Source organism: Sciurus vulgaris (genome assembly GCF_902686455.1).
Source record: "Sciurus vulgaris genome assembly, chromosome: 9".
Classification (NCBI taxonomy): domain Eukaryota; kingdom Metazoa; phylum Chordata; class Mammalia; order Rodentia; family Sciuridae; genus Sciurus; species Sciurus vulgaris.
Window position 1 is genome coordinate 23,929,608 of NC_136469.1, and position 19,131 is coordinate 23,948,738.

A 19,131-nucleotide genomic window follows, 5' to 3' on the forward strand; every position below is an offset into this window, starting at 1 on the left:
ACTGAACTTCTACTTTAGGGCATTTTTCTGAAACTGAAATGGATCCATCTCTGTTTTTTCTGAGACCCATCTGTTTTTATATTCATGTAATGGCAAAATATATAGCAAATTTTAACTTGTCTTTTTCCTGCTTGCCTTGAGTCAAGGTTTATCATTTTCCTTAAGGAGTTACACAGTGTCCTTTCGCCTTTTTGCTTATTAGAACTGGGTAAGTCAGTACTGTGCACAGCTGTCTTCTGCTTGTTCCATACCCCTTCCTTGGTCACTTGGTCGCAGTGGGCTGCTCCTCTCTGAAGACATGAATGGAAGCCAGTTTCTGCACAGCCCTCCTGCTGGGCCAGTCTCTGGGGGTCTTTTGTTCACTTTTAAGTAATAGGTATGTTAGCTTTATCAAATGTGTCAAGCTCTCAGTTCTCATGAACCTCTGATTAATTAAGTAGCCTAATTTTATGTAGGTCTTAAAGGTTACGATGTTTGCCCCAGTTTTCTGAATTCTCTGTTATTAACAAAGCAATTCCAATTCTTGGCTTAGTAATGAATTGCTTTCTGTATTTTAAATATTTAATGGCATTGTCTCTCTTTTATTTTATTTTTTGCAGCCTCTTTTTAAGTATTTTTAACCCTGATCTCTAGTGTCTAGTCTTCTGTTAGTTTGTGGTTTCTATGAGTGTCCGGAATTTTAGGATATCTCTGGAAAAAAACCTCCTTGGGAATCATAATCTGTTTTGACAATTCTGCCTTTGTTAGAATTACACAGCTGACTTCAGTACCTAAGTGAAATCAAGCAGTAATGAAAGTTGCACAGGTCCCTTGGTATATTCCACTTTGACCCTTTTTGATGTTTTAAGTATCTCAGGAGGTAAGAGTTAACTTAATCAGTCCTTGAACTCTATCTAAAATTGGATGTTAGGCTAGATCGCACATACTTTTCCACCGTGCTAATTAATATTGCCACTGATCACTTTGTGCCACTTCCCCCTGAGGTGTTTTACATCTCCATGGCCTCTAGTGAGTATATGGCAGGATGGTTTTATAACGTAAAAACACTGAACTACAAAATTCAGTAGTCGGCTCATTAGCACTGTGAAGCCCCACTTACATCTGCTTTGGGAGCTCAGGTCTTGCTTTTTTCTGGACAGTCATGAGATCAGTCCATCTGTTTAAGAAGGCAGCTTCCTGGCATAAGCCTGGACATATGTGTACAGTTGGTTTATTGAGTTACTATGAAGTTGTCTGTTTTTCCTTGAATAACTTAACCAGCTGTTAAACCATTTCAAAGTAAAGTTAATCAATAACCTGTGTTTTTGTTTCTTAATTCTTCTGATCTTTATGCCATGATATTTTACCATTTCTTAAGACAGAGTAGTGAACCAAAGAGCAAGTAAGGGGAAAAAACGTGAGTCCCTGGCCTCAGTGGCCGTAGGCCATTTATCTTCAGTCAGTTGCCTATTTTTTAAGGTAGGATTCTGATTTTTTATCCCTAGTCGTATTTTGGATCCATATTTTATCTTACTGAACGATTATTTCCTCAGTATTTAATGGGCTCATTCATTCTGCCTACTCGACTGGTTTCCATGCCAGTGCAAGAATCCAGCAACGCTTCTTGCTGAAGCCGGAGGGGCGTTGGCCTCCCCTCATCTCTGTCTTAAAGCTGCAGGTGTCCCCTGGCATCTGTGGTGGTTGTTTCCAGGGTCCCCAAGGATACCGAAGTATGCATGCCTGAGTCCCTTGTATAAAATGGTGTGGAATTTGCATGTAACCTACTTACCTCGTTCCCTATGCTTTAAATCATCTCTGTGACACCTCGTTAAGTGCTGTGTAATTAGTTGTATTGTTTAGTGAAAATATAAGTGTTCAACACAGGTGCAGTTTTTTTTTTTTTTTTCCTCTTCTTTTCTATCTGCCTTTGGTTGAATCCACAGGTACAGAACCCATGGGCATGGAGGGCCAAGTGTATCTTCAGACACGAATTAGAATCATTTTCTTGTAGCCCTTCCTGTGGGAAGCTGGGATCTGTAAGGTGTGGAGAGGCAGAGAGAGGACTGTTGACACTCACACCTTGGATAATTACATGCTCCTGTACGAGAGCAGGCCGCGGTGGAGAGGATGCCCCTGGCTCATTAGGTTTCCTTCGAATATGAAGCGGGTTGCGCAGCGCTTAGAAGTTTTTAAACATTCCTTACTTTTTTCTTTTTAACAAGAAGGAATACCATAGCTAAGGAGGAGTATTATAAAGATGTCTTCTGAAGGCAGACCTAAGAAATCCTCCTCTTGTGTAAGACTCCATGGGAAAGGCTTCTGATTAGAACCCAGCTTTAAACCGCATCGTTATTACTTCCAGAACTGGAGCACAGGGGAAGTCCACCTGACTTCTAAGTAGCGTATATGTGACTTAAGCTCATGAATTGCTGTGTGTGTGTGTGTGTGTGTGTGTGTGTGTGTGTTTTAATTAACAAATGTTGGCATAGAAAGACTTGAAAATTTTAAGATTTATAATTTTTCACTAAAAAACTGAAAAGTTTAGAAAAATATGTAGAGAGAATTGATCTTCCAAACTCAGCCATTGTTATTTTGGTATATACATAGTTGTTCATGTCATGTATGCCATTTTGTTTTGCTTATAGTTTTTTCCAAGTTATTCATTTTAATATTTTGATACTGGGGATTGAACTCCAGGGGTGCTTTACCACTGAGCTACACCCCTAGTTGTTTTTGTTTTTATTTATTTTGAAGGGGAGGAGAAGGTCTTATTCAATTGCTGAGGCTGGCCCCAAACTTGTGATTCTTCTGCCTTAGCCTCCCTTATTGTGGGGATTACAGGTGTGCACTGCCAAGCCTGGCTACAAAGGACTTTTCTTTGTTTGTTTGTGTGTGTGGTGCTGGGGATGGAAACCAGGGTCTCTAAACTGCTAGGCAAGCCCTTTACCACTAAGCTACACCCCCAGCCCTTTTCAAAGTTATTTTGTAGTTTTGTGAACATAATTTTAAGAGCTACGTAGTATTCCGTGGAGTGGATGCATATAGTTGACAGCTATTTTCTGATTGTTAGAATTTCTCTTTTCCTCTGTTGTAAATCGTTCTCTCATGAAAATCTTTGTGTGAAACATTCTCTTCTTTCCAGTTTAGAATATTTCTTTAGAGTAAATTTCTTCTGGAACAAAGTTCCCTACAATTTTAAAAGCCATGGGGGTGGGGAGGTTGTGGTTCTTTGCTGGATGGGTGCTTTTTTTTTTTTTTTCCATCAGCATGAAATGTTTGTATTTGGACAAGAGGGAAGGAAATCTCTGTTTGCTGACTCATGTTTTTATTTTGCACTTTAGACTGATAAGGCCGCTTAACTTTTGACATAAACTAAGGCAGGAAGTATAAAAAGGGGCAGAAAAAAAATGAGCTATCTTGCCAAGGCCATAGTATGGACTCGTTTGAGCCCCTTATTCGAGGTAGGTTACATGTTTGATTTGTGTCTGAAACGTGCTTAAGTAGGTAAAAATCAGTCATCAGCCTGAATTTTGTCTGTGTATGTTTATATAAAGGTTTATATGCAGGTTCATAATCTTTTCACTTTAATTTTTTTTTGGGGAGGGGGGCACTGGGAATTGAACCCAGGGCCTTGTGCTTACAAGGCAAGCACTCTACCGACTGAGCTATCTCCCCAGCCCCTTCACCTTAATGTTTGCAAATGGCACCTACAGTTTTTGGAGGTGGCAATTTTAAATTTTTTGTTTTCCTCCTTGTGTGGAGAAGTCTTCCTGTATTGAGGACGTTACCTCAGCTGTCTTTCTAAAACAGATTGAATCGTACTGGTACACCGATTTAAGATCTCCACTTGTTCACAGGACAAGACGTATCAGAGGCCCTTTCCAGTCTTGCCCCTGACCTTCTTCATATTAGCCTTGTTTCATCTCCACCCAGATTAAGCCCTGTCGTTTTTGTCACCTGTCTGCTAGAAGTAGTGGGTTAGAAAGGTGTCTTAAAAACCCGGGTTCCGTAGTCAGGCGAAATGGAATCAGATATTGGCTCTCCCACTTACAACTGTGTATGTAACTTTGAACAAGCTGTTTAACTTTTTAATATTTCACTTTCTTTACCTATAAAATGGGGACAATGGCTACCTTTACTTCAGAGTTTATTGGTGAGGCCAACTAGTCAGTGGAGGTGACATACGAGACAGTGTCTGCCATGGAATGGACACTCACACTGTGAATGCTGTCATTTCTGCAAAATTCTGCTCATCACTTAAGGCCTGGTATTTCCGCTTTGGAAAAACTTCGAGAATTAATTGTTCTTTTCTTTTCTGCACTGTATTAGATTTGTCTACGTCCATGTGGGCCACTGTAACAAAATACCATAGACTGGGTGGCTCACAAGCAGCAGACCTTTACTTCTTGCAGTTCTTGAAGCGGAACGTCCAAGATCAAGGCTCTGGCAGAGTAGGTGTCTGGTGAGGGCCCACTTCCTTCTAGTCAGACGACCTCTTCTCCTTGTAACCTCACCAGGTGGAAGAGAGAGACATTTTGTAAGGGCAGTCATCCTGTAAGAGGCTCTCTTCCTTCATGACCTAATCAGCTCCCAGAGACCCCACCTCCCAAGACTGTCACCTTGGGAGTTGGAATTTCAGCACATTCAGACCTCAGCATTGTTCGTACTTGTTTTACAGCATTTATCACACTGCATTACGGTGAGCAGTGTACACACGCACAGTACATGGGCCTTCTTTTCTGTTTCTGTGCCCATGGTCGACCTTGGTACAGTCCCGCCTTCTGGCCGAGGTCCCGAGATGGCCTGATAAAACATCTCAGCACAGTGCTTGGGAGTCAGCAGGCAGCTTCGCAGTTTGCTTTGTGGGAGTTGACTGTTCACACACCAGCTCCTCTACTGGATGTTAGTTAGCTCCTTTAGAATGTTGGACCTCTTTGTCCGTGTTCCCCCCTGTGTCCAGCAGGCACTTAGCATAGCTTTGTGATTGACTGTCAGAGTAGTTGAAACAAAGGTCTGAAATAATGGTTCTTATTACATCTCCCCTCTCCCTCACTCCCCTTTTTGAATAACAAACTCTCATCAGAATTTGACATTGCTCCAAGTGATTTTGACAATTTACCCCTTCTATTTGAAAATCATTGGTTAAAAAACTGTTGGGGAGTGAAAGATGAGGTATGGAACAGGAAGAAAATATAGTTCCTCTATCAGTTATTACTGGAGGCTAGAGAGAAGTTGTCTTTCTGGTTCTTTTGCAAAACCAATCTTTAGTAAAAAGTAAATTACCATACCGATAGGTACACTCTGACCAAGTGTGACTTTTGATAGTTGCCTGGTTTTGTTTTCTCTTTCCTGTTAAAAGCAGAATAACTAGTAAATTTGATGAAGCTGTTTTCTTTAAAATAGAAAACTCCTGTAACCTACAAATAAAGTTGAATCGCCACATTTGACTTTTAAGTTCTTTAGAGAGCTAAATAATTCGCCAAGCATTTATTGAAAATCTGCTTTGTGCCAGGTACACTTCCAGGCTCCAAAGAAAGGGGAATTGGAAGAGTTCCTCAGTCACCTTCTTTAGTGAGGAAGGTGGATGTGTCACCCTGTAACAGACATGCAGATGCACAGCCTACCCAATTGTGCAATTCACAGTAGTTCATAGTCATCATCTTGTTAGATTTGGAGACCAATAATGATTTCCCCCATTTTATTCCTGTTATTGGTAATCTGCACCTTCTCTTTTATTGATTAGTCTTGCTGAGTATTTGTCCAATTTTATTAGTATTTTCAAAGAACCAACTTTGATTTTAACAGGGTTTTTTTCGTAGTCTACTTTAAAAGTTTCTGTTCTCATTTCCTTTTACTTTCTTTAGGCTTGATTTAGTATTCCTTCCCCCCACCCCCCTTGTGGATGCATAGAATACTGAAAAGCTTTTTTTTTTTTTCTAATGTGTGCATTTAAGCTGTACATTTCCCTCTAATTACAGCTTGATTCACATCCTACAGTTTTTGATGTGTCATTTTTATACTAATTCAGTTAAAAAATATTTTGTCTCCACTGTAATTTTTTCTTTGATTCATGGGTTAAAAATCATGGTTATTTTTGTTGATTTCTTAAATTAAGATTAAAGGAGCCTGGTGCAGTGGTACACACCTGTAATCCCAGCAGCTCAGGCTGAGGCAGGATTGCGAGTTCAAAACCAGCCTTGGCCACTTAGGGAACCCCTAAGCAACTTGGTGAAACTCTGTCTCTAAAAAAATATATATAAAAAAAGACTGGGGATGTGGCTCAGTGGTTAAGTGCCCCTGGGCTCAATCTCTGGTACCCCCCCCCCCCCAAAAAAAAGATTAAAGAATCTTAGTAGTTATGTGATTTTACTTCTTTGATGCATGTTGAGATTCGCTTGAATATGTGGTCAGCTTGGGTAAGTATTCCATGTGTATTTGAAAATATTTTGTATTTTACAGTTTGGGGTACATTGATTGTTTTAGTCAACTTTTTGTTTTTATCACTGTTACCAAAATACCCGACAAAAACAATTTTAGAGGAGGAAAAGTTTATTTGGGTTTCAAGAGGTCTCCGTTCACAGATGGCTAACTCTGTTGCTCTGGGCCTAAGGTGATGCAGAACATCATGGTGGAGAGGTGTGGGAGGAGGAAAGCAGCTCAAAACATGACAGCCGGGAAGGGAGGGACCAAGCTTGCTCACCAGGGACAAAATATATACCTCAGAGAAACACCCCCGGGGACCCACCTCCTCCAGCCACGCCCTACCTGCCTACAGTTCCCACCCAGTTGATCCCTGTGGGCAGGTTAATGCACTCATTAGGTTAAGGCTTCATACCCCAGTCATTTCACCTCTCAACTTTCTTGCATTGCCTCACACATCAGCTTTTGGGGGACACCTAATACCTCAACCCTAACAGTGACCTATGTACATGAAGTTGATCAAGTTTGCAAGCATGTCACTCTTGTATATGTATCAATTTTTGTTTGCTTGTTTTATCAGTTAACATGTTAATCTCCCTCTAGGATTGTGGGTTTGTTGGTCATTTTAAATCTTTGAGGTTTTGTCTTATGTCTATGGAGGCCATTATCACTTGCATATAAATTGGAGATTGTGGTGTCCATGTGGGGGATCAACTCTTAACGTGTGAACTGTAGTATCCTTCCCCCTTTTAATCTTGGGTGAGATTTCTTAAAGTCTTATTTTCTCTGAATGGATAGCCAACTATGCCAGCTTTTTGGTTAGAATATACATTGTGTATCTTTTTCCATCCTTTTGCTTTTAATCTTCCTTCGTCCTCAAGTTTAATCTTGTCTCTTGAAGTGGTGTTCCTCGCACCTAGCTCCATCTTGTAGTTGCCTTAGTTTGGTCTGTTTGTATTTAAGTAATTACTGATACTTTGGGAATTAGATCTAAGTCTTATTATTTTCTATTTGTCTTATCATTTGTTCTCTTTTTTTTCCTTATGTGCTTTCGATTGTTATTATTAGTACTGGGGATTGAACCCAGAGACACTTTACCACTGAACCACATCCCTAGCTCCCTCCTTTTTATATTTTTTTTAATTTAAAAAATGTTTTTCCAGTTGTTGATGCACCTTTATTTTATTCATTTATTTATATGTGGAGCTAAGAATCGAACCCAGTGCTTTACACGTTAGGCAAGTGCTCTCCCCCGAGCCACAACCCCAGCCCTCCCTTCTTTTTATTGGCTCTTTTTAGTTACACATGACAGTAGAATCCATTTTGATATAATTTTACAAGTATGGACTATATCTTATTCTAATTAGGACCCCATTTATGCAGACGTACACAGCGGTGAGATCCACTGTGGTGTATCATATATGTACATAGGAAGGTTATGTCAGATTCAGTTCACTGTCTTTCCTTTTCCTGTCCTCCCTCCCATCCCTTCATTCCCCTCTGTCTCATGTACTGAATTTCTCTTCTCTCCCCTCCATACTGTGGTTTAGCTTCAAAACAAAAACATTTGACCTTTGACCTTTTGGGACTGGCTTATTTCACTTAGCATGATAGTCTCCAGATCCATCCAGTAACTGGCAAATGTCATAAAGTCATTCTTCTTAATGGCTGAATAATACTCCATTGTGTATATATACCACATTTTCTTTATCCATTCATCTGTTGAAGGGCACTAGCTTGGCTCTATAGCGTAGCTATTGTGAATTGGGCTGCTATAAATATTGATGTGACTGTGTCACTGTGGTATTCTGGCACTTTTTATTTTTTATTTTGAGACAGGGTCTAAGTTGCTGAGGCTGGTCTCGAATTTGTGTCCTCCCTTAGCCTCCCAAGTTGCTGGAATTAGAGGTTTGCCCCACCATATCCAGCAAAAACAGTATTTTTAAAAATCTGTATTTTCGTTTTTACTATTAGCTTGTGCTTTTTAGCTGTTCTTTCAGTTGTTGCTGTGTTATGGCATGAACTGTACCTTTAAAGGCAGTAATAAATAGTGCTTAACCATGGCCTACGTAATACAAGGACTTATAGAACACTGACTTTACTTCCCCCTTTTTGATTTCTTGTTTCTTTTGCTTTTTTGCATTTTAATTCTACGTCTCTTCTAACTTTATATTATTGTTGTGTAAAATCAGTATTCCTTTAGACTCCATCTTTGTTTACCCTTCTGGAGCCCCTCATTCTTTTCGGTAGTTCCTTTCTTCTTTCTGAATTCTTTTTCCTTCTGCCCAAATAATTTCTGTTTTAAGTCACCTACTGTTTATTTACATTTGCCATCTAAAGATATCATTTCATTGTCTTCTTGTTTCCATTGTTTCTGTTGAAATGATAGCTGTCAACCTTATTTGAAATGTAATATGTCTTTTTAAAGAGTTTTATCTTAGATTTTTAGGTATTTTACTGTGAGATGACACATTGAAACGTGGACTTCTTTGTATTTTTGTTCTATGAATCCATGGCTAGAGTCTACTATCAATTTTGGAAAATCCTCGGAATGCCAGACCTTCTTACTATATCCAGTATGTCTTTTTATTTTCTTATTTTCCCTCCTAAACTCAAACATTTTTTTTTTAACTGATCTCTCAGATCACCAATCTTTTTTTCTTCGGTAACTAATCTTATGTTAAGTCTACCTATCTGAAGTCTTCACTGGCTATTTTTCAGTTCTAGAATTTTTAATTGATTGTTTTTTATGAATTCAAGTTCTCTGTTAAAATCCTCACTCTTGTCTTCTATTTCCTCAGCACATCAGTCAATAATTTTGATTGATACATAGAAGGCTGTATTTGGCAGTTCCACTGTCTGGAATTTGTTTGCTGCCCTCTGAGGTCAGTTTCCGCTCCGTTTTGTTGTGATCGTTTGTTCCTGCCTGCCTCCTGCACGCCTGGGTAGCTTTTGGTTGATGCTGTACATTGTGAGTAAAACCTCACAGAAACTAACGATGATGTTCTCCCCCTCAGGAGGTTGTGTTGCATTTCTCTTGGCAAGCTGTTAGAGGGTGACGTCCATCACCTTGACCCAGTCAGGGATGAGGGTCATTCCGGGCTGGGCTTTCGGTGCTGTGCAGACTGCTCCTCTGCAGTTTTGGCTTTGTGCTGAGCCTACACCTGCAGGAGGCTCCGCTGGAAACCAGAGTATTCACCAGGACTCCTCTTTCTTGGGGGACACTCAGCCCCAGGCTTCTTAATCTCCTCAGCACTGCTGGGCTTTGCGGGGCCCTTCGTGTCCTAGCTTCTTCGTGGCTGCTTTCTGCCTCCCTGCTAGCAGGCTTTGGCAAATGCCTGGAGAGGGAACCTCGAAGAACGTATTTCACTTTGCTTATTCCTTCCCTCTAGGATCTTAACTCTCTAAACTTTTTTTCAAATTTTTGGCTTTTTTTTCTCAGTTGCTCTGTGGAACCTTTAAAAAGCTGGACTTTCTGTTTTCTGATTTGGTGGGTTTTGGGGAAAAGGTGAGTCTGGTACTAGCTGCTACTCCATCTTAGCCAAAGTGAGTCTCTTAACCTTTCTCAACTTTGCTGTTTTCATCTGGTGCATTGTAGATGGAAAGTTTAATGAGATAATTTGACTAAAGACTCTGGCATAGTATGTCCGCATGTGCTTCATTCTGTCATGTCAGTGAGAAGAATTTTTAAAGCAAGGAATAATTTCCTATCTTTCTTGCCTATTGCCCATAGACAGAGGCTTATTTACTGAAAAAGTAGCCTAAAAGGTTAAGTTTGTATAGCAGAAGTGTAACTACCTTCTCTATTAGCATAAGAAATAAATCAGAGATATCATGACTGGTATATTTTTCCTATTTTCTATTAATTGCAGTTTTTGCTGACTAAGATATGTTTTAAAAGATACTTTTAGAGGTTATGAATGAATCTCAATAGAAACATCACAGTATCAGCTGAGAATTTGGACTTATTTATACTAAGGTGTTCTTTCTTTCTATCCTGATGCTTACATAAAGAATTAACTTACTATTCTTAAACTGTCTCAGTTTACTCATTTGTAAAATGGGAGTAATTGTATTACCTATCTCAAAGGATTGTTAAAAGGATTAAGTATTGTGTATTGTTCTGCTTTGGCCACTATACCTTAAACTGGGCAGTTTAAGCAGAAATTTATTTGCTCACATCTCTGGAGGCTGGAAAGTCCAGGATCAGGGTTCTGGACGGTTTTCTGGTGAGGGCTGTCTACCTGGCTTGCAGATGGCTGCCTTCTTGCTGTTTGCTCACCTGGCCCTCCCACAGTTCCTGGGCACAGGTGTTGGGGATCTCCCTCTTCCTCTTATAAGACCATCAGTCCTATTGGATTAGCGTGCCACCCTTATGACTTTATTTGCCCCTAAATATTTCCGTAAAGGCCCATATGCAGATATGTGAATATGAAAATATGTGAATTTCAGGGCAATACCATTCGGTCCTCAGCAAATGGGGACAGATGCTCTCTGACTTAGGCTGGGGCCCCGTCCCAGTGAAACCGTCATATAGTAGAAAAGTGGTGAAGTTGAGCCACTGTAAGCCAGGGGCCTTCTGTACATAAGAGCACTTAGAGTAGTCACCTGTCACATAGTGGTTAAATCAATTATGGTTGTTGATTCTAAACATTTGTCCCCCTTTTATTCTTTTCTAGGTGCTGACTTTGGCTTACATTTTAGAACTCCAGGAATAGTAATTTCTACTTGTCAGGACTGCAAACTAAGAAGCTGCAGAGAATCCTTTATAAATAAACTGTGATCTCCTTTGCCATCTGTTTACGCTGGAGATCCCTTTATTTCGCCACATCCGAGGAGCACATATCTAGCACAGTCATTATGAATGTGACAAGTTTGTTTTCCTTCACAAGTCCAGCTGTGAAGAGACTTCTTGGGTGGAAACAGGGTGACGAAGAAGAAAAATGGGCGGAGAAGGCTGTTGATGCGTTGGTGAAAAAACTGAAGAAGAAGAAGGGAGCCATGGAGGAGCTGGAGAAGGCCCTGAGCTGCCCCGGGCAGCCCAGTAACTGTGTCACCATCCCCCGCTCCCTGGACGGCAGGCTGCAGGTCTCCCACCGGAAGGGACTGCCTCACGTCATTTACTGCCGCGTGTGGCGCTGGCCAGATCTTCAGAGCCACCATGAACTGAAGCCCCTGGAATGCTGTGAGTTTCCTTTCGGCTCCAAGCAGAAGGAAGTCTGCATCAATCCCTACCACTATAAGCGAGTAGAAAGCCCTGGTGAGTGCGTCTTTCTGTGCTGATTGCTTTATGTGCCAAGCAGCAGATTCATAGTCTTTGAAACAACAGAATTTCTGTCTTCCATTGTAATTCCAAAGTATTGGGGCGACTTACGTGCGTGTGAATGTGAGAGAAAGCTCATGTGTTAGCTCGCACTCTCGCTGAAACAAAGACCTGAGATAACCAACTAGTAAGGAGGAAAGGTATGTTTGGGCCACAGTTTGTGGGGTTTAATCCATGATCAGCTGGATCCCTTGCTGTTGGGTCTGTGGCAAGGCAGCACATCATGGTGTGGCATGCGGGGCAGACCAGAGCTCATCTCAAGAGTGAGGGCATCTCGGGTCCCACCACCTGCCAATAATGCTACGCTGGGGAACAAGCCTTTAACACGTGGCCTTTGGGGGTACATTCAAATCCAAACCACAGCAGCCCGTGAGTATTTCATACGTTTCAACCAATTAAGACTTCTTTAATTAGCTTTATTTCTTGGAAAGACTATGAAATTGTCACTGTAGTACCAGTACCTCTAATTTTTAGTAAATGTTGCATTTCTGAATTTATTGTTTTTGTTTCACTTTGGCTCTATGCATTTCTATAGACAAATTTAGCTATGGCAAGGGAAGAAGATTAGGAAAGACCGTGCTGTTGCTTGCCATCTACGTCCACGAGGGAAGTACATCATGAGGGCAGTGGTGACTTAACACTTGGCCTTTAGGAACAGCACTTCTCATCATCTCTAGGGGAGGATATGAAGGAATTATGCTGTGAAATAATGTGTTACTATGATAAGATATTCCTAGTTTTTACACATATGACCTTTTGGGAGGTAAAGAACATATAACTGACCTTCATCCCTGTGGATTCTGCATTCACGTAGAACCGCTGGGGATTGAAAGTACGCAGAAAAAAATTGCATCTGTACTGAACACGTACAGGTTATTTTCTTCCCATTATTCTCTGAACAGTAGAGAATAACAACTATCTACACAGCATTTACATTGTATTAGGTTTTACAAGTAATTCAGAGATGATGTAAAGTGTGGAGGAGGATCCATGTAAGTTATATGCAAATCCTATACCATTTTATATAAGGGATTTGAGCATCCACAGATTATAGAATCTGAGGAAGATCCTGGCAACAGTCTCCCATGGACAGATGACTATCTTTTTAAATTATAGTTTTGCCTTCAAGTTAGAATGCATATTCTGGACAATAGGGTCAATTGAAAGAGATTTGATATTGAAGGATTTAATCATCTCATTGTCAGATTGGGGCCAGTTTTGTTGATAGAATGGCTATTAATAGCTAATGGTCAGGAACGGTTCCCAAAGGCGAATGTGCATTAGAATCTCACGGTTCCCCTCCCAGAAATCCTGACCCTGGGATAGCTGGTAATCTTTTTTAACAAGTACTTTGGGTATTGCTGACATAGCCATTGGATTGGTGTTTGGGAACTACTGAGCCAAATCATGTAATAACATGGTTTTCAAATAAAATATATTAAAAATATATTTTTTAAAAAAGGCATGCAAAAAGTATTTGAAGACTAGGGAATAATTTATAAACGCCTTTGTATTCACCGCCCAGTTTGGTAACAGACTACACACAACTGAAACCCTTGTCTTTGTTTCCCTGACCACTATTCTGAATTTGATATTTATCATTCTTGTACATATTGTGTACTGTTATGATATATGTATGAATCCATGACAGTTCATACTATTATGACCATTATGTACTTTAGAATGCTATGTAATATTAGTATTTCCTTTTGCAACAACTTGTTATAGTCATTCAACATTATGTTTGTGTGATTCTTGATGATGCATTTTAGGATTACCTTGTCTAATTCTATGAGAAACCCTCTGAGTACTTATTGAAATTTCATTGATACCATTTAGGGAGGATTGACATAATTATGCTCTGCAGCATATTGTTATTTAATATTTAAGTTTTCTTCACATCTTTTCCTAGTTGTGTCTCTAGGTGACTTTTTATTATATTTTTAAAAGTTACATTGTTACAGTTGTTCTTTGTTAAGAAGGCAGTTGTTTTTTTCCAAACAACCTCATGGAATTCTCCCTATTATCCCTATTACGTAGACATTCTTCACTGCTCTTTATACCAGATATGCTGGAATTTTTTAAAGTCACATAGATTAACATAGAGGCACATAGTCCTCTTTAGCCAGAATTAAAATGGAGCTAAGTTTTGGAGAATGAAAAGCAGGGTCTAAGTAAGATGTACAAACAAGATGTTTAGGTCAATGGTGTTTTGATTCCTATGGTGACTTACAGGGCTACTGAGGGAAGATCAAGCCGTGAAACTGAGACCTTCATAGATCAAGCGACATAGATGTCAGACATCTGGAAAGGAGAGGTGTTTGACATGAGAAGTGTTCTGAAGCCAGGATCCACCACTAGACAGCACTGGGTGTGTCCCCACCTAGCACTGCAGGAGGTGGTCGCCTCCCTCCTGCTGGTCACCCTCAGGTCCCACGCTCTAGGGAAGGTAGTCCTTTAAGATGCAGGTAGGATCCAGGCACCCTCCTGCTCCCCAGTCTTGCTGGAGCTCTGCACAGTGGGTCCTGCCTCCCCTCCCAGCTTCCTTTCCCACTCTTCATGCCTGTGTACCGGATGTTCTGTGGGGACACCTGGTGCCCTTTTTGTCCGCCTTCTCGCCTTCCTCTTCCTTTCTGTTCAGCTCACTCTGTCCTTGGCGTCTGAACTTAATGGATGGCGGTTCCTTGGGGCAGCCTCTTAATAACTTCTCTGCCACCAGATAGGTCACGCCGGTGTCTCGGCAGCCTGGGTTTCCTCCTGGTGCTCTGCACTGCTGTGGTCCCCTTGGGCTTCTCTGCGCGACAGTGATTAAAGCCTCATGAGGGCAGAGGCCACGAGAACGTCTGTTTTCAGCCGCTTGCATTGTTCAGTAGATATCTGCTGCAAAATGAAAACGCTGGTTCTAATTTAAATCTGTATGACCATTTGTCCATCTTTTTAGAGATGAATTTTCAAATTATCTATGTTGTTTTACCATCCACTGCCCTTCTTTGGTCATTTCATTGCTGACATAAGATAAAAAGTAAAACCAATACCGAGATGATTTTGTTACTCCTAGTAGTTTACATGCTATAATAAAAGGTTTGATAAGGAGGAGGTGGGAAACTGGCTAAAATAGGCATTTCGAGACTCCACAAATGTCACTTGAGCCTCTTTACCTAAAAGTGTTGTGAGTCATGTATAAAACAGTTCTAGAAAAGTTTTTGAGACTGAGGCTAAGATCTGTTTAACTCGGACATATCAGAATTTTACTTATTTGTCATACTGTGGAGTCCCTGGTGTGAAACTTGGAACAGATGGCTTTTTTCCAGAGACTGCTATGAAGCAACCCCTGTACCTGGTGCTTAGAAGCCAGGCTAGATCCACCCCAGAATTGAATAGGCATTTTCTCTCTGTCAACCACCTGGAGCACACCTGGGTATTGTTTTTGTAAAACAGGAAAAAGGGGGTGTGGAATTGTAAGCTGTAAATACACAGCTCTACAATGAAATTACTTGAATACCTATTTCACCTCAGATGAAGCATTTTGAAGAGCAGGCTAGCAATTTAAGCATAAGATACTTAGCTTTAGTCTCTCAAACTTGTTTTCTGGAGAGTTTCCAGCAGCTCTTGAGAAAAGCCCAACAGAAATCTTGAGTATCTAGAAAGTTTAGAGTAGTCATTTTTTCAAATTGTGGTCCGCTTACTGATAGCATTAGCATCATCTCAGAATTTGTTAAAAAAGCAAATTCTTAAATCAATAAATAATAATTGCATATCTTTATGGGGTACACTGTCATGTTTCCACACATGTATGCATTGTGGAATAATCGCATCCTAATTAACATATCCGTCACTTCCCATCATTGTCATATTTTTGTGGTGAGATCTAAATTCCACTTCATTAGCGACTTTGAAATGTACATTATTAACTGTGGTCATGATGCTGTGCAGATCACAGAACTGTTCTTCCTGTCCCGAGGAATCTCTCTTCTTCACCTGGCTGTAGCCTGTGGTACCCTCCACTGCTTGCCCCCTCCTTGAGGTCAACTTTCTTAGATTCCACGGGTGGATCATGCAGTACAGTCATGCACTGCTGTGATTCTGACATCCCCTGGCCAAGTGTCCAGGCAAGGTGTCAGGCCCAGCTGTCTGGGTGAGGTTGTCCAGTACTGAAAAGAGATACTATTGAATTGGTCATGCAACATTTTGAATTTTGCATGTTCTGAGACAAATACAAAATTGACTTGTTCTTTCCAGATTTTTCCTTCTGCCAATATTCATTAAGATTAGCATGCTGATCTTATAATGCATCTTCAGGTGGGTAGGAAGTGGGGGAGAAAGACAAACATACTTCTTTGGCCCAAATACAAGTTTTGCCATTGTTCTTTTGGGTATCTTTTGCCCTCAGTTTTTTTGACCAAAAATAATTATATTTATTTGAGCAATTATAGTTTTTCCTCAATCTATGCCATTTATTTTGTTATAAATAAGAAAGGGTAAAAATTATCACGGGGGAAAACTGAATTATGGAAACACTTTGCGGAGGCTCGAGTTCATGGCTGTTAGAAACAGTGGCAGAATGTGAGGAGTGATTGAAAGGTGCCTCTTTGACCATCACTGACAGTGCATCTTTGGGAAAGTGGAAGATGTTAGGCGTTTTGTTTTCTGTGTGTGTGGACACTTGGAGGACACAGAAAGTTCCAGGAGTGTCTGAAGACTCTGACCCTGCTGTGGTGTGGCAGGTGGCCGTTCTCCTGGGCTTGAACTAGCTTTGGGGACCAAGGCTGCTTATTAGTGGTTGAATTAAATGGAGGTTTTCTTTTTCTTTACCAAAGTAAATGCCAGCAGTGGTTAAGTCAGTCCTCTGACTGGTGTTGAGAAGACCTTTCTGTTGCTGTCTCTGCTACTAAAGTGCCTTAATGGAGACTTCCTACCATTGGCCTTTTTTTTTTTTTTTTTTTTTTAAATGTTCTCCACATGGTTCTTGACCATTGTCTTTTGCACTTTGAACTTAATCAGCTTGAAAGGCTGTATTAAGCCTGAGTTTAACATTCTGTGATTTCAGTTTCCATCTTACGGTAACACCCTGGAGTTGGCTTCCAGGTGCCTTTCTTTTCAACATAACAACTGCCAACCGTTTAAAATTAGGACACACCTGTCAGCCTCCTCACCTGTTGACCGAATGCAGGTGGTGAATATGAATACGTCAGTCGCCCTGTAATTCATGACTTGGCAAATTTTATCTTGAAGAGAAAGTCTTGAAATTATAGAAATGGAGAACAGATTGGTTGTTGCCAGGGGCAGGAGAAGGAAGTGGGTGTGGCCGAAAGGGGCGTGCCGAGGGGGACTTCTCTGTTTCCCTGGCACTGTTCAGACCCTGGTGTAAAAGTGAGCTGAGTTTCTCCATTCTTGAAACTGCATGCGAGTCTGGTTATCTCAATTTAAAAAGATGATGTTACATGAAAAGGCAGCTAGTTCAGCTCACAGCCCAGCCACCTGGGCTTTTCTTATGACAGGTTGTACCTTTATGTTGGTGCAAAGGCTGTACACTTTCAGCAAAACTACTTCTAATGTTTGGTTTTGATATTTTCCTTTGCCGGTGATGAGCAGTAGGGCACACTCCTGGTGCTGGGCAGGGCACAGAGCCTCAGCTCCCAGTGGGCCACGTGGTCATGGAGGAGACTGTCCAGCACTCCGCAGGGTCTGTGTCGCTGAGCTAGGATGTTAGGTAGGTTAGGATATTAAATGAATTTCAACTCCCAGGGTTGATCAGGCAAGTCGAGGACTCTATGTACATTTGGAGGGCAGAGAGAAAATGTTGACTTTGCCGTAAAGTTTGATCACTGGCAGCTATGGGTCTCGATCATTGATACTGTAAGCCAGATGGTAACATGAGTTCATGAAAAGTATTTTGAAAATTTGGGATTAATTAGCAGCAGCATTAACTATAAAAATTAAAACGACGTGTGTATTTGCATACATCAAAATTTCTCTTTATTATTCAGACATTGATATCACATAGATGACTCCTCATAGATGACTTCCTGTTTAAGGAAGCCTGGCATGTGTCTCCGGCAGTGTGCCAGGTTGAGAACAGAGGTGTCTACAGAGGTGCCCCAAACTCACACGCGCGAGAGCACCAACAGAACTCTCCATCTCACAGCTGGGCTTGTGTGTTCCATCCTACGTGGTGTTCGCGTGTATATATTTTGCCGTGCCAAGGATTTAAATCAATTTATAGGCAGAGATAGAAAGTAGAAAAATGTTATTAATAAAGTAGACCAAGGAAAATAAGTGGAAATGATAAGGTTGACTAAGGAAAATGGGCAGATTTGGGCTCCTTAGCAGTTACTGGGTTAGCGTGCACAGTTGGCCCTCCGCATGGACCACTGACAGAAAACTTTTGAAAAAGATAAGTGCGTGTCCTGACTGAATGCAGTAGTTTGGATGCTGACTGACACCTAAAGGCCCGTGTTGCTGTTCTTGGGAGGTGCTGGAGCCTTGAAGAGGTGAGGCCTGGTAGGATGTCTTCAGGTCATTCCCCTTCTGTGCCCTTGAAGGAGATCCTGGGACAGCCTCCTCCTTGCTCACTGTGACCCCCAGCTCCTTGGGCGAGGGCTCTGGTCAGCCATGCATTCCTCCTCAGCAGAGGCCCAAAGGGCCTCCCGATCCTGGACTGTAACTGCAGAGGAAACCCACAAGCCAAAATAGACCTTTTCTTTTGTAAGTTAATTGTCTGGTATTTTGCTCGTAGGACTGAATACATCAGTATTATAATTTATAATAGCAACTATTATAAATTAAAAATATGGCTGAAGATGAGGAACAATTTTGGAAATCATAGAAAAACAGTTTTTGTAATAAATGAAAGTAGTGTGTGTACTGATTGTAATTGTATGAAAATAGTTTTTGTTGTTGCTGATGTTTTAAATAAGTAATCTGGCTGGGAGCTATGGCACACTCCTCTAATCCCAGATAATCAGGAGACTCAGGCCAGAGGATCACAAGTTCAAGACCAGCCTAGGTGATTTAACAAGACACTGTCAAAACAAAGGCTGGGGTGTAGCTCAGTGGTGGAGCACCCCTGGGTTCAACCCTCAGTACCAGTCGTTGTCGTCGTCATCATCATCGTCGTCATCGTCATCATCATCATCATCATTATTTAGCTGAATTGTCCAAAACTAGGTTTGAGTGAAGTAATATTTGGGACTTTGTAGGTTATGGATTTTGGCTTATTAATCTCACATGTGGATTTAAACAGTGATTTATTTGCAGGTTTGAGGAGGTTTTATGTGTGGTTGCGGGTGGTAGAGAAGTCACAGGTGACTTGCCTCATGTGGGGAGTGCCCTGTGACCTTGATGGACACTTGCAAAAGGGAAAGAAAGAGATGGGGTGTGATCTTATGTAATGATCTCAGACTGCTTGT

At 41.0% G+C, this 19,131-nt stretch overlaps 1 protein-coding gene across 3 annotated transcripts in view; it reads left to right on the forward strand.

The window, feature by feature from the left end:
- The window catches only part of SMAD1 (SMAD family member 1), a 71,577-nt gene that overhangs the window by 18,739 nt on the left and 33,707 nt on the right, over nt 1–19,131 (forward strand). For all 3 annotated transcript variants that reach the window (XM_079154122.1, XM_079154123.1, XM_079154124.1), the window contains exon 2: nt 11,079–11,659. In XM_079154122.1, the coding sequence (XP_079010248.1) occupies nt 11,260–11,659 (400 nt within the window). In that variant the 5' untranslated portion in view covers nt 11,079–11,259. The remainder of the gene's footprint in view (nt 1–11,078; nt 11,660–19,131) is intronic.